General features: G+C 42.6%; 1 protein-coding gene across 2 annotated transcripts; it reads right to left on the reverse strand.

The window, feature by feature from the left end:
• Positions 1-4,333: 4,333 nt before the first annotated feature.
• On the reverse strand, positions 4,334-9,859 carry LOC115499568 (olfactory receptor 2S2). Of its 2 annotated transcripts, XM_030293658.1 has the most exons (2): positions 9,850-9,859; positions 4,334-5,283 (listed from the first exon to the last, which is right to left on the reverse strand). In XM_030293658.1, exons 1-2 carry the CDS (start codon positions 9,857-9,859, stop codon positions 4,334-4,336), a joined length of 960 nt encoding a protein of 319 aa, XP_030149518.1. The 2 variants fall into 2 exon arrangements, with proteins under 2 accessions (XP_030149518.1, XP_030149517.1); XM_030293657.1 differs by lacking the exon at positions 9,850-9,859 and having other exon boundaries at positions 4,334-5,293.
• Positions 9,860-16,249: the final 6,390 nt, after the last annotated feature.

The raw sequence follows: 16,249 nt of genomic DNA on the forward strand, positions 1-16,249 counted from the left end.
GAAGAAAATATTTTAACCCAGAACTCATTAAGATAAAAAAGCTAATAAACTGAAGATGTTTTGTTAGTTGATGCCCCTCGAGGCGACGTCTAGGTCAGATAACTTACACTGACTCAAGCAGTATTTCCACTAGCTTCATGCAACCGTATTTGTAATTACTGCAATAAGAGATTTTTTAAAAACCTAGTCTCTTTAATCTACATTTCCACAAAAAGCTGTTGAAAGAACAATTTCTGCTCAGTTGTTTTTTCCTTTGCTTAAAAAAATCAAAGTGCCAGGAATCCCACCCCACCCTGCTGCTGGGTAACAGTCAATCATTTATTATTCCTGGATCAAACACAAGCATTCATGCCTATGAAAACATTTTGCAATGAATAGGATTTTGGTCTGTACTAAAAACAAAAAATGGCTAAAAAGAGACTTCGATTTATTTTCAAATTCTATGGCTAAATTCTTATAATTCCTAACCGGCAAAAACATTGGCAAGCCACTACATTTTACGTAGGATCAGATTTACTTCTTTGGTGTCTGCCCAGAGGTGCTATTGAGAGCTATTTGTGGCTGGCTTTTTAAGAGACCGGGTGGGCCTCAAATGAAATGAATATTGACGCTGAGGTACCAAAGCACAAGGAAAGGCTGGAGAGAGAATTGAACATTTTAATTTTTTTAAAAAATAACTAAGCATAGCCCGTTTTTACTTCAAAGTTTTTATATTTGGCAAACCAAAAAGGTTACTTCTTAAAATGACCAAACTTATAGTTGAAACCTTTCTTTTTATTTTGATGTTAGACCAGGAGCTATATATCTTATCAAAGTTCTTACCTAATCAAGTCATTCCATCAACCTCACCAAATACAATCACCATCAATCCAGACATACTCAGTGATCTTCCTTTCCTCAAGCCTAATCAACCCTAAAAACCTAATTAAGCTTCTAGAGCCACGACATCCCCCAAAGTGATCAACTCCCCTGCAAAGCGATAAAAAAACCCCTTAATCCCAAGCATTCCCAGCCATCCAGTCAACCACTAGCTATGGTCCAGCAATCATCCATGAAACAAACGTCATTGTGGTAAAGACCAGTAATCTTTTAAAGTTTAGACATTCTGATTCTTTTCATTTGGGGGATGGATTCCTATATTGTGTGGTACCATAGCCATAGTTTTTAAGACTGAAGACCTAGGTCAAAGAAAAATTTTCCTCAGTCTTCTGTCATCTTGTTACTGTTGATGCATCTTGTTCTTCTCGAAAGCATGGACCAGGAGACAGGTGACTGATTTTGAAATGCAAGGAATGTGAAATTGGAGGGTGGGAATAGAAGTAGCCATTATCCCTGGAGGAAACTATTTACATGATTTTTAACTTAACATTTACATTAGGAACATGTCATTCATAATATAAAAGGACATGGCCGCCACTACTCAGTGGAAAAGCAAGTGAGCAGAGGACAGCCTGACAAGAAGGTGGGCTTGGTCAAAAGTGTGTCTCTTGGCCAGTCTGATCTTGGCTATCCTGGGGAGATGGAGTTAGCTTAGCAGCATCATTTTTATTTCCAAGGTATTTTCGGAACTTTCACAGTCTTTCTATTGTTGGAATAAACTAGATGGTGCTCTACGTACAGTTCAGCCCCTGGCAGTTGGGTAAAGTTGGGTGATTTTGGCACTGGAGGCAGGATGGAGGGGACTCAGGGCACCAGAAGACCTGTCTTCATATGTCAGAAGGAAAGAGATTAGGTGCATCTCATGTAGAGGCACAGAGCTGAATTAGGACTAAAGGCAGAAGCTAGAGGAGGATATAGGTTAGCATAATTCAAGGAAGGGTTTCCTAGGGCTGAGTGAAACAGCTAGAATCTGGAAGTATTGAATTCTCTGTCACTGGAGGTGTCCACGCAAACGCCGGTTGACTAGGGTCAGGGTCATTGGAGAGGAACTCTATGCATCCTGTAGATAGGGTTGAACAAGAAAACCCCTAGCCTCTTCAAACAATGATACTGTTTGTCTGCGCTAAGTGTCTGAAGTTTGCTTAAATGGCCGCTAGATGTCACGGGCGCATTTGCAACAGCAAGATCCTTGGCAATGGTGTAATGGTAGAAATCAGGAACAGGACTCACATAAGGATGTGAAATTGTATTAACAAAATATGCATCTTTATGCAATTCACTTTTCATAAATATAATAAAACTTAAATATCACTTGAAGCAAAAACTTCCAAGATCTAATCTCAAAATTGGATTCACTTTCTAAATTCTTTTCAAATAAGTCTGCCAGTGTTCAAAGAATTAAATATATAATTTAATATAACTTGGCCTAAAACTGCTTCTATCCATCTACTACCATCTCTGAGACTCTCATTCATCTTCTGTCTATTGGTCTAGAAAGGAACAATGTCTGGCTCATTTCCACACGGTACACAGCACTGTGCAGCATTCGTGATACTACCACTGCCATCTGTAGTTCTATTGCATTTACCATCAAAAAGTACTCATTTATATAGTATCTTATCTAATTTGTCTAAAATCAAATGGTTAGGTTTTAAATATGAAGAAATAGACTGAGAAAGATTAAGCAACCTGCCCAAGGTCATAGGTAAGAAAATGCTTCCCAGTGTTTATTGTGCTGAGCTATGGAGGCTCAGAAAAGCTACAGATTTTACATCTCTTGGACATTCACGGTGTATTTTAACATATTAAAGACTTTGAGAAGTTCTGGAACAAAGAAATGTGTCAAATTGTACCCCACTAAACTCTTCAAATAATTTTAGCCTCTATTTATCTGTCTCCTTCCTTCCTCCCTCCCTCCCTCCCTTTCTTCCTTCCTTCCTTCTTTCCTTCCTTCCCTCCCTTCTTTCCTTCCTTCCTTCTTTCCTTCCTTCCTTCCTTCCTGCCTTCCTGCCTTCCTGCCTTCCTTCCTTCCTTCTTTCCTTCCTTCCTTCTTTCCTTCCTTCCTTCTTTCCTTCCTGCCTTCCTTCCTTCCTTCTTTCTTTCTTCCTTCCTTCTTTCCTTCCTTCCTTCCTTCCTTCTTTCCTTCCTTCTTTCCTTCCTTCCTTCCTTCCTTCTTTCCTTCCTTCTTTCTTTTCTTCCTTCCTTCCTTCCTTCCTTCCTTCCTTCCTTCCTTCCTTCTTGCCTTCCTGCCTTCCTGCCTTCCTGCCTTCCTGCCTTCCTTCTTTCCTTCCTTCCTTCTTTCCTTCCTGCCTTCCTTCCTTCCTTCCTTCTTTCTTTTCTTCCTTCCTTCTTTCCTTCCTTCCTTCCTTCCTGCCTTCCTGCCTTCCTGCCTTCCTTCCTTCCTTCTTTCCTTCCTTCCTTCTTTCCTTCCTGCCTTCCTTCCTTCTTTCCTTCCTTCCTTCCTTCCTTCCTTCCTTCCTTCCTTCCTTCCTTCCTTCCTTCTTGCCTTCCTGCCTTCCTTCCCTTCCTGCCCTTCCTGCCTTCCTTCCTTCTTTCCTTCCTTCCTTCTTTCCTTCCTGCCTTCCTTCCTCCCTTCCTTCCTTCTTTTCCTTCCTTCCTTCTTTCCTTCCTTCCTTCCTTCTTCCCTTCCTTCCTTCTCTTCCCTTCCTTCCTTCCTTCCTCTTCCTTCCTTCCTTCTTTCCTTCCTCTCCTCTATCCTCTCCTCTCCTCTCCTCTCCTCTCCTCTCCTCTCCTCTCCCTCCCTCTCTCTCTCTCTCTTCCAGAATCTGAGTTATTATCTACCAGAAAACTAGCTTTTCTGTTGGGAATTGTATAAGTGGTAAACATCAAATTCAAACTCTATACTCCTTGAATTTAACTTAGAAGAAGTGTTTCATAATGTGAAATGCATTGAGAAAAAATAAGCCTCAATTTTCTCATAGCTAAAAAGCAATTCAGTTCATCAGGCTAGATTATTTCCACTCAAAAGCCCTCTGTGTGGAGACCTTGTCTTTGTCTCCTCTTAGTATTTCAGGCAAACTGAGTCTAATAATGAAAATGTCCACTTCCTCCTTGTTCCTGGCTGTCCTGGGGAGTCCAGTAGGGATGAAAAAGTTGCTGTGAGAGCCCTCTCACCTGTGTGTACTGACTGTGTAGCTCAGACACAGTATGGGCTATTCGGCTTGCCCTAATGGTCCCTTTCTCCTCGGTTTTAGGATGTGTTCAGAATGTCTTTGTACATTACATTAGCGATTTATTGCCTGGCATCTGTTGAAGCTCTCAGATATCTGGCTAAAACTCAGAAGACACAATGTGAAAAGTTACACAATCCCTGAAAATGAACTAGAGGGCAAGCGATCATTTCAGTTAACATCACCTGGCTTTTGAGTGGCAGCTGCAATGATCAAAACCCTTGCTCCCTTGGAGGTAGGAACCACAGAGGACCCCTCCTCCATCACTGGGTGAAGTATTTCCGAGCCACCAGGTTCCTCACAGCAGCCTTCACGTCCTTGTTCCTGAGGCTGTAGATGATGGGGTTGAGCATGGGGGTCACCACCCCATAGAAGAGAGGGATGAGCTTATCTGAAAGGTCCTCTTTGTCTGCCCCCAGGGGATCCTTAGACTTGGGCTTCCTGTACATGAAAAATAAGGTCCCATAGAAGATGACCACCACAGTGAGGTGGGCAGAGCAGGTAGAAAAGGCCTTTTTCCTCCCCTCAGCTGAAGGGATCCTCAGGATGGTAGCAATGATGAAGACATAAGAGACGGAGATGAACAGAACTGGGACCCCCAGGAAGATCACATTTGTCACTCCCATGCTGATCACATTGATGGAGATGTCAGCACAGGCCAACTTCAGGACAGCCAGGATCTCACAGGCAAGGTGGTTGATGACGTTGTTCCCGCAGAAAGGCAGCTGAATCGTCAGGGATGTGTGTACCACAGAAGCAGCCCCACCAATTGTCCAGGAGCTGACAGCCATGGATACATAGACAGACCTGCTCATGACCACAGGGTATCTCAGGGGGTTACAGATGGCCACATAGCGATCAAATGCCATCACGCTCAGGAGCACACACTCTGTCCCTGCCATGGCAAAGGAGAGGAACATCTGCATGGCACAGCCCGAGAAGGAAATGGTTTTCCTGGGAGTGAGGAAGCCATCCAGGACTAGAGGGATGGAAGAGGTTGTGTAGCAGATGTCCAGGAAGGAGAGGTTCCCCAGGAAGAAGTACATGGGCGTGTGTAGGCGGGAGTCAAGGATGGTCACCAGGATGAGGACCCCATTGCCCAGTAGGATCACCAGATACATAGACAGGATGAGCACAAAGAATGTTTTCTCCAGCCTTGGGTGGGCTGAGAGTCCCAGGAGAATGAACCCCACCATGGGGGAGGACCAGTTGGCTTTTTCCATGTGATATCCCTTCTGTCATCAGCAAAGTACAAAAGCAGCACATCAGGCTTTCTTGAGAAGAGTCTCAGGCATCTAGTATGCCATCAAGTCTCTGCTACATAAGAGGAGAGCATGTGTGTGTAAGAGAAAAATGGCAGTAAGAGACAGTAAGTGGGAGTGTCCTTAGCTTTTAGATGAGAGAGGGTCGGGGGTGGAACACAACAGAGCTTAGAGTAGACTAGCACCAAGGAAAAGCCTCAAATGTTCCAGCCGACTGTGTGCGAGGGGTTTTTCTGATGTTTCATCCTCTCATGGCCCAAAAAAGCAACTGAGGCCCAGAGAGGGGTGTGACCTGTCTGAGTCTTCTGAGCAAGTTGCTGATGGAGGCGGGACTGGAGCCCAGTAGAGCTAATCCCCAGTCAAGGAGGACTTTTCCTCTGTTTTATGATCAACAGCTGGAAAATGCTGTAAATTATTTCTTTCTGTAGAAATTCCACCTAATCTGGGCTCTCTTAGATTCTCAGAGAGGAGAATCCCAAGCTGATCCAATTCTTAGAATGGGCAAAGTTTTAAGCTTCTGTAAACTTTATTAACGTTTGGAAGCAACTTGTATAAAAGTGTTAGCCCACATCCAGACAGAATGAAGCCTAGGTAAAGGCTCAGCCATAACGAGGATTGCTTCCTCAGCCTGCCCAGCCTCAGCAACACAGACTTGACTGTCATCTGAACTGGGATCTGCCTATTTTCACACACACTAATAGAAATTGGGGGGAGGTTCCTTAGGGGGCAGAACTTTATGAAGCCAACACAAGGATTGACTGGAGTGATGGAACCCACACTATGGAATGGCAGCTTGCAGCTCACTGGCCAGTTAACACAATTCTTAATAACCATGCTGACTACAGTCATCAGACAGCAGGTTATGTGGCATTGACTTCTAATCCCAGCTCATTAGAATCTTGGTGACATTCTTAGCCAGGGGTGACTACGGAATGTTTTTTCTTTGTCCTTTTATGTTTATACTTTATTCTTGGGTAATATTCTGGCTCTCTGCCTCCATTCTTGTGTTCTACACAAGCAGCTAGCTTATAGGAAGACCTGTCTGCCTTTGTATAGAGGATTTCCAGGCTCTCAGCTGCAATTGCCCAGACTCTATATTCAGAATCCTCATTCATAATATTTCTATAGCTCTTTCTTAATTGCAATGGTGCGTGTGTGTGTGTGCGTGTGTGAGCGTGTGTGTGTGTGTGTGTGTGTGTGTGTGTGTGTGTGTGTAAGCTGCTTCACCATGGAATTCTGCCCCAGCTTATCTCCCACTCCTCCCAGTGGCTCTCCCAGCCCTTCCAGAAAATGAAAAGTAAACATTACAGTTGGTGCCACAAGCAGGATTCCATAGTGACAAGGATATGCTGTGATTTCAGAGGCCAAGGGCAGTGGCTTCTGTTAGAGAAGCCATCCTGTCTATGCCCACGAGCTGGGGCTGTGCACACAGAAGCGTCTGCCCGTGAACGATGTGCTGTGGCCATGAGTGCTCACGGGATTTGCCCCGTGTGAGAGCTGCAGCCATGGAAGTCCTAGTGCCCAGCATGGAGCAGTGCTGAATGAAAGCTGGTTCAATTGGAGTGAACAGAACGACTAGGAAGATCTTGTGCACTGAGCCCAGAGCTCTGGGACCTGCCCCTGCCCGTGACATGGGTGTTCTGGGTGGCTGGAGCAAGTCCCTAAGCCTGTTTCCCATGTGCATCAAGAAAAGGCTGAACAGGTGCTACCCAGAGTGGTCCAACTCTGTCATGGATTGCTCAGTACCATCCTCACCAGGCAAGGCTCAGACTTTGTTGAAGGTGACTGCCTGCTCCTTTGCGTGTGTGGTATGGGGTGTGTGTGTGTGTGTGTGTGTGTGTGTGCTCATGAGCACACATGGTGGGGAGATCTGAATGCTTGGTCTCCCATCAAGATATGGCCAGCTGGAAATAGGGCTGTATCAGGCTTTGGAGGAGAGTTGGGATGGAAGAAAACCAGGAGCTCTGACACCTACAGCCCCAACTGGGCAGATGTCCACCTGGGAGAGCGAGGAAGGGAAGGGAACACAAGGTAGTTAGGAGCCTATAAACCATCATACTGCCTCTATATACTGTTCTATGGCCTCTCTGGAGAGCAGTTTGCCTAGGAAAAGGAAAAACCTGGAAAGCCCACATAACTCAGCAGTTCCACCCCTGGGAGAAAGTTCTAATGATTCAATGAGTGGAGGGCCAGTATCTCTCAATAAAGGCATTTATCACAGCCATATTTGTGAATGAACATAGGAAACAAAATAACTGTCTACCAATAAATACCTAATGATACCGCTTCATAGAATGGAATGTTAGACATTAAAGTTACATTTATAATTTTTACACTATTACATCATTACATTACAACAATAAATTCAAAGGGAGAATACAAAATTGTACACACTGTTATGATCTCAATTAGGTGAACAATATGTATTGATAAAAGTGACTCAAAAGAAATTATAGAAGAATCACTAGGGGAGGGGATTCCTCTTTTACCTCTTCAGTATTATCCAATTTTCTAATATTATGGGCACAAATTGTATTTGGGGAAAAAATTCTCAGTACAGTAATACCCACCCCCCTCCCCCGTCTTACTTACCGACATTTTGCATTCAGAAGTTTCACTTCCTGCCCCACCACCACCTCCAGGTGTGGTCTGGAAGCAGAAGATGGTCTTTCTGAGTGTGGTGAGGTCAGTAGTAGCCTCACAACACCTAGGTCACTCACCTCACTTCATCTCATCGTGTGGGCATTTTATCATCTTGCATCATCGCAAGAAGAATGGGGGGGCGGTGTGCAGCATAATAAGATATTTTGAGAGAAAGACCACATTCACATAACTTTTATTATAATATTTTGTTACAATTGTTCTATTTTATTCCTGGTTATTGTTAATTTCTCACTGTGCCAGATTTATAAATTAAACTTCATCATAGGCATGTGTGTATAGGAAGAAACAGTATACACAGGGTTCAGTACTATCCGCGGTTTCAGGGATCTACTGGGGGTCTTGGGATGTATCCCCTGTGTAAAAGAGGAAACTACTGTATCTATAGGAAGAAAGTGAGAAAAATGGAAAGAACTAGCCATGGAATGGGAATCAGACAAGGTTGGGTCCCAGCTTGCCTGTCTTGCTCACCCTCTGACCCTGAGGAAGGCTCAGTCTTCCGGGAAATCTCAGCAGGATGGGGATGGGAACAGGGCTGCCTCTTTCCCTGGGCTCTGGGCTCCTCCCAGGGAGGACTGAGCAGCAGTGTCAAGGCAGGGGCTTGGTCACTGGTGAGCTCTGTGGAGCACGAGGGACTGCCTGGGCTTAGCTTCAGCTGCTCCTCCCCGCTCCAGCATCTGCTGCTCATAGTCAGTTGCAGCTGGAAGTTTCTTAGAGCAGAGGCAGGGTGAGGAGGAAAGTCCATCTTTGGAAAATGCTCAGCAAAAGTCATGGCCACCACCTCTGTCCCCACCACAGCCCAGTGCTCCCTACCTGCATCCTGCTTGCAGCCACTTGTCTGAGTCTCCTGACCCCAGACACAGTTCTCAACTCCACACTGTGCCCTGGGCCAGACCCTGGATGCCAGAGAAAGACCCCAGACACTCCCCTGCTGGATTTCCTTGACCTCTGAGACCCTCTTTCTTCTTCTCTCTGCTAAATCCCTACGGCAATGTTAGCCCCTGCTGGTGTTTCTCTCCCATCCTTCCTCCTAGCTGTGCAGGCTGACTGCGTGTCTCAGCTAAGGACTCTTTGTGGAGAACACATGTCATCCTGGTCTGAGACACAGAAATCCCAATGGTACATCTTCCCCAGCAGTGAAAGGAGTCCTCGGGCAGCAGCTGTGAACTCTACAGGGACCCTGTTAGTCCCAGAAGCAATTTAAAGTTTGGAATGTCAAATGTGCACGGGGTACAGGCCCTAAGCAAACCTGGGGCCTCCAGGGACCACACACCCTGTCCCAATTAGAGTTAACGACTGGGACACGGTCAAGGGGAGACGGACAAGAGCATACAGCAGATGCTGGCTTCCTCCAGAGCTTTCCCTGGGGTCTCAGAGAAGCCAGTGCTCGATTCAGGGACGGCATACTTTGTCCCTATGTCGAAGTCCTAGATATCCAGAATGGGGAAGCAGGATAAATGTCTAACAGCAGTAGCAGGATTGGCTGCGTTCGTTGAGTGGCTCCCTTGTGCCAGTCACTGTGACGAACGCTTCACAAACACTGGTTTTAAGATGTTCTCCACTTCCTCTCCAGCACGTGTCTTTTCTTGTCTTTTTGATCCTCGGCATTCTGACAGGTGTGAGGTGGTATCTCATGGTGGGTTTAATTTGCATTGCCCTGATGATGAGTGATGTTGAGCATCGTTTCATGTGTCCGTTAGCCATCTGTAGGCCATCTTTGGAGAAATGTCTATTCAGGTCCTCTGCCCACTTTTAATCCAATTATTTGTGGGTTTTTTTGATGTTGAGTTATATGTGTTCTTTATATATTTTGGATATTAACCGAATATATTATCAAATATGTTGTTTGCAAATACTTTCTCCCATAACTTAAAATTTTTAACTTTAAAAAGTTAAACAGTTTAGCAAAGACCACATCTCTTGTAAAATCCAGAGCTGGTATTTCAGTCTCAATACATCTGATTCTCTTTATCATCATTGGATATCCTCCTCCTCCTCTTCCTCATGATTATCACCACATTAGTAGGCATTACTTGTACCTGATACAAAATGTAAAAGGTATAGAAGAATGTATAATAAAAATTAAGTCTCTTTCTTGTCACCTAGTTATGTTCCTTTGAGGCAACCAATATTAGCAATTTCTTGTATGCCTTTTTTCCCCAGAAATATTCTATGGATGTTGGTCAGTGAGAAAAGCAAGATATGAAGACAGTGACAAATTTTGCACAAATATACACTGTTTTAATATCTTGATTTTCTCAGTTAATATATATTGGAGCTATATATCTGGAAAATATATCATTTTTATACATGTTTTATATTTCTTTCTTTCTTTCTTTTTCTTTCTTTCTTTTTAATGTTTATTTATTTTTGAGAGAGAGAGATAACATGAGTGGAGGAGGGACAGAGAGAGAGGGAAACAGAGAATCTGTCAGTGCAAAGCAGGGTTCAAACCCACAAACTGTGAGATCATGACCTAGCCAAAGTCAGATACTCAATCAACTGAACCACCCAGGCATCCCTGCCTCATTCTTTTAAATGGCTGTATGTATTCCAGTGTTAAGAATGTGTCATCATTTAATTAACCAGTCTAATATTGATAGACTTTTAGATCTTCCAGTTTTTCCCCATCTTATGCTATTACAGTCAATGTTACAACAAATATCTTTGCATATTCATAATTTAGCACATGTGGTAAAAACCTATCTATTTATGTACATTTTTAATATTGACAAGTTTACAAATTCCTACCATCAGCTTATGAGAATGTCTATTTTCCACCCTCTGATAACATATTACTTTGCTCTCTCAAGAACTTCTTTTGGTCTTTGCCAATTTATTTATTTTTTATTTTTTTTAATGTTTATTTATTTTTGAGACAGAGAGAGACAGAGCATGAACAGGGGAGGGGCAGAGAGAGAGGGAGACACAGAATCTGAAACAAGCTCCAGGCTCTGAGCTGTCAGCACAGAGCCTGACACGGGGCTCGAACTCACGGACCGCGAGATCATGACCTGAGCCGAAGTCAGCCGCTTAACCAACTGAGCCACCCAGGCGCCCCGGTCTTTGCCAATTTAAAGATGAGAAGTGATATCACATTGTACTATTTAATACTTTAGGTATTTAAAACAATTTAAAATGTGAAATATAGCACACACATGTAAATGCATATGAAAGTATATAAAACACATATTTTTAATTGAAAGAATAAAAGAAAGCAATGATCTCCTAATTTAAGGAGTAGAACACTGTGCTCACTTCCGCAGCACATATACTAAAAAAAGGAGTAGAACACTGCCAGTACCTTGGAAGCTCCCTGGGTATTCTTTCCCTGTCCATCCTCTCCCTCTCCTCCCAGAGATAGCCACATTCCAATTTTAGTTATAATCATTTCCTTGTTTTTCATGAGTTTTATCATCTGCGTATGCATCCTTAAACAGTATAGTTTAGGCTTTCCTCTTTCTAAACTCCGTATCAATTCAATTGCTTGTAGTTATTCTTTTTAACTTGCTTCTTCTGTCAATATTATGTTTGTGAGGCTCATTCATATTTACGAGTGTAGCTAAATTCATTAATTTGTATTGCTAAATTCCATTATATGAATGTAGCACAGCTTATTTATACATTCTACTTCAAAGGATAATTGGGTTGCCTCCTAGTTGAATGCTGCTATAAATATTTTATATACTTCTCCTTGGTACACATACGTCCAATTGTCCTGCCTACATCTGTGACCCATCCTTTCTCTAGTGATCTGTAATAGCCTCTCTGTTATACATCAAATGTCCAAACATGAAGGGGTTCATTTCTGGGATCTCTATTCTTTTCCAAATGGCTTACCTGTCTGTTCCTGTGTTGATGCCACGCTGCCCTAATTAATATTGCTTTTTAGTATACTTTGATATCTTGTAGGGTGAGTCCCTTTCTCCCCACCCAATACTTATTCAAATGTGTGATGGCTGTTTTTAGTTCTTTGTTCTTCTATATAAATTATGGACCCAACTTCTTGAATTCTACAGTAATTGTTTTGGGAATGTATAAATTGGTTTTACATTTATTCTATAGATCAATTTGAGGGGAACTAATATCTCCATAATATTGAATTTTCCAACCCATTAAATGGAAATATTTCTTTGTTTTAATATTGTTCAAAACATGTTATAATTTATACTTTTATGCATGAAGGTCTTGGAGATCTTTTGTCAGATTTAACCCTGTATGAGGATATTTATATTTTAACATAAATATATTAATTTTTATATATAAATATATAAATACATATATATTTTTTAATTTTTTAAAATGTTTATTTATTTTTGAGAGAGAGAGAGAGAGAGACAGAACATGAGTGGGGGAGGGGCAGAACGAGAGGGAGACACAGAATCCGAAACAGTCTCCAGGCTCCAACCTGTCAGCACAGATCCCAAAACAGGGCTCGGACCCATGAACCATGAGATCATGACCTGAGCTGAAGTTGGATGCTTAACTGACTGAGCCACCTAGGCACCCCAATACATATATTTATATTTCTTTATGTCTTTTTTTTTTTTTAATTTTTTTTTCAACGTTTATTTATTTTTGGGACAGAGAGAGACAGAGCATGAATGGGGGAGGGGCAGAGAGAGAGGGAGACACAGAACCGGAAACAGGCTCCAGGCTCTGAGCCATCAGCCCAGAGCCCGACGCGGGGCTCGAACTCACGGACCGGACCGCGAGATCGTGACCTGGCTGAAGTCGGACGCTTAACCGACTGCGCCACCCAGGCGCCCCTCTTTATGTCTTTAAAAATATTTCATAATCTGTTGGTAGAATATAGAAATACAATATTTGTTTTTGTATATTGATTTAGTGTTGAGGAACCTTGCTAAACTCTTTTAAATATTTATAAAATTCTTTTAATGGTTTTATTTATTTGCTAGAGAGAGACAGAGCCTGAGTGAGGGAGGGGCAGAGAGAGAGGGAGACACAGAATCTGAAGCAGGCTCCAGGCTGTGAGCTGTCAGCAGAGATCCCAGTGTGGGGCTCAAACTCGCAAACTGCGAGATCATGACCTGAGCTGAAGCCAGATGCTTAACTGACTGAGCCACCCAGGCGCCCCAACTCTTTTAAATATTTATAATATATCTTCAAGTTATTTTAGATTTTCTATATAGTAGGCAATAATAACACCAGTGAACAATGAAAGTTTTTTTCTTCCTTCAAAATTGTTAGACTTGTCTCTTGCCCTACTGCACTGGCTGGGACCTCCAATTCAATGCTGAAAGGTTTTTTTTGTTTGTTTGTTTGTTTGTTTGTTTGTTTGTTTTGTTTTTTACCATGAATGGGCATTGGTTTTTCAAATGCTTTTCCTGTTTTACTCATGTCAGTTTTTTTTTTTTTTTTTAATTTAGCTTGTTAATACAATAGATTGCATTGACTGATCTTTGCTTATTGAACCAGCCTGTCCTTCCCTGGTGGAGGAGATCCCCCTTGCTGCTAGAGAGGATGAATTTCAGCTCCCCACTAGGGCTCTGCTGATTGATTCCTTCCTGGCTGGCAGGGGCAAGGGTATATAGTTACTACTCCCATGTCCTCCACTGACACCATAAGAAGGGTGGCCTCATTACCATAGGCACAAGTCCTGACTCTCCTTTAGACACTCTCTGATACCACCCAAGTGGGAAGGAAAAGGGGCACCTCATTATTCAGGGTTGGGGATGAAAGTCTAGGCTTCCCACATGCTCTCCACTGACACTGCAAAGTGGAGATTTTTTTACAACTTAACGGAGATAAAAGTCCCATGTCTCTGGGGTGCCTGGGTGGCTCAGTTGGTTAAGCGTCCGACTTCGGCTCGGTCATGATCTTGCAGTTTGTGAGTTTGAGCCCCACGTCGGGCCTGTGCTGACAGCTCAGAGCTTGGAGCCTGCTTTGGATTTGGTGTCTGCCTCTCTCTCTGCCCCTCCTGTGCTCGTGCTCTTTCTCTGTCTCTCAAAAATAAATGTTAAAAAAAAAAAAAAAGTCCCATGTCCTTGCTCAGCCTCCTCTGATGCCACAATCAATTTAGGATTTTGCATCTATGTTCATGGATAGTATAGGCCTGAAAGGAGTTTATTCCTTTTCTTTTATTTGAAAAAGAGCCTGGGATTTGACCAAGACTGGTTTGCAGTTTCTTGTATCTCAACTGAGAATGACCTACCAGGTTATATAAATGTAGAATTGCAGGTGGAGAATGCAGTGGTCAGCAAGAGAGGGAGACCATATAAAGATGTTTTTCTCTGGGCTTTGTAATTGTTAAGACTTCCTAGGCTGCTAGATAGAAAACTTACTCCAACCGGCTTAATCCCAAAAAGAACTTTAATGTTCATACAACTGAGAAGTTCAAGGGTGGATTCAGTCTCAGGCATAGCTGGAATTAGGGACTCTACATGTCATTAGGACCCTGGGTCTCTCCATCTGTTTCTTATCTCTACTTGTTTTTTCCTGGCTTCATTTTAAACGCTGGTGGACAGATTTCCTCATGCGATAGGGAAGAGAGTTGTCAAGAGCCTAATTCACATTCTTCTGTTTGAGTCTCCAGGTGAGAACCGAGCCCTGGCCAACACCTACACTGCAGCCTTGTGGAGGACTTGGCTGATCCTGACTTACAAAACTGCAAGATTATAAACGTGTGTTGTTTTAAGCCACTAAGTTAGTGATGATCCTCCATGCAGCATAGAAAGCTAATACAAGACCCTTTCTCTGCATGCTCCAATTAGAAATTTCCTGAGGAATGGCTCTGGTTAGTTTGACTTAGGTTACATGACTTCCATTAGACCCGATTGCTGTGCCAAGAGCTGGTGTACTATGATTGGCAGCCTCATTAGAATCACATAAGAGTGAGAGCGAGCAGTTCCCCCCAACACCCAAAATAATAGGTGCACAGTACAGGATATAGCTGACCTCTGTGATGGCATTCTTAGGGGGTTCAGGTGTGTCTTATGAGTGCTTATAGTGGACATTGCAAATTTGCAACCTTTAGCCAAATCTGGGTATGGATCAAATTTTGTTTGACCCTCATAATACTTATCTTGATACCATTAAAGAATTTTGAGGGACACTCAGCTCAACTCTGCAAACACCAGAGGTAAGCATGGAACCTACAGCTGGGACAGCATCTCTGCAACCCCTCCCCCACTCCTACATTCCTTCCTGGCATTCTGTTGGAAGAAGCAGTCAGGTCCTGCTTCCACACCTGGTCCTTTCCTGCAGTCCAGCATCTGAAATGCTCTGATTTAAGCTATTTGGGTGATTACATTCTTGACCTGTTATCTGTGATTATCTGTGTTGCTTGATTTGATCATGTTTGTAATAACTTTCATTGGCTGCTGTAATCTCTTGAAGATTTAAGACATCATCCTAACCTGAGATAAATGGTCACTGGTTGTAATGAGGTGGAAATTAATCAGCACATAAGCAGAGCTCTGAAAACCTCCATTTGTCAGTGGTCTGTTCTAGACTCCTTGGTTATCTCCAAAAGCAAGGGCTGAGTTGAGGCTGGTTTTCTTTGCTTCTGTAACCTTTAGGTCAGTGAGCCTTCACCTTTGTCTCCAAGCCCTGAGCTTGAACCTTCTTTCCCAACTAACAGCATGTGCTTGCTCTAAGGATGGGAAAGTGAATGGAGCATGGCTCATCCCAACCTGTTGGCAAGGGGGAGAAAGGCTTTGAATGAGAGCACTTGGAGGATAGTTAAATGTCCTAAAGCTTACATTCAGGGCACTTCCTTCCTCCAAAATGAAACTGTTTCTTTATTTCTTCTGTTCGTATGTGATTATAAATACATGATATTCATATAGTTCTTTCATACTTCTTTATATATTTTCCCAAGGTATTTAAAAATTCTTGTGACTGCTGTGAATTATGTACAACCACTCTAGTGTACTTTCCTACTACTTCTAGTAGCTTTGACATTTGATTAAAATTTTTGTAGTTGAACAACGTCTGTGAATAGTTTTCTTTTTTTTTTTTTCTTCTTTTCATTATTTTTGTCCTTTATTTTTCTGGCCTCATCTAATTAGTTAGACTCTGCAGAATGATGTAGACATTGAAAGCAGGTGTTCTAATCCAAGTTGTAGACATGCTACAGGCCGATGTTCTGATATTTTCTTTCATGTCAGGGATGGTTTCCTCTATTCAAGTCTGCTACTTTTAAAAAGTCAGAAATAAATATTAAATGTTATCAAATGACTTCTCAACATTTGTCAATGAGATCACTTTTTCTGCTTGAATCTATTAATAAAA

Source organism: Lynx canadensis, chromosome D4, assembly GCF_007474595.2.
Source record: "Lynx canadensis isolate LIC74 chromosome D4, mLynCan4.pri.v2, whole genome shotgun sequence".
NCBI classification, from domain to species: domain Eukaryota; kingdom Metazoa; phylum Chordata; class Mammalia; order Carnivora; family Felidae; genus Lynx; species Lynx canadensis.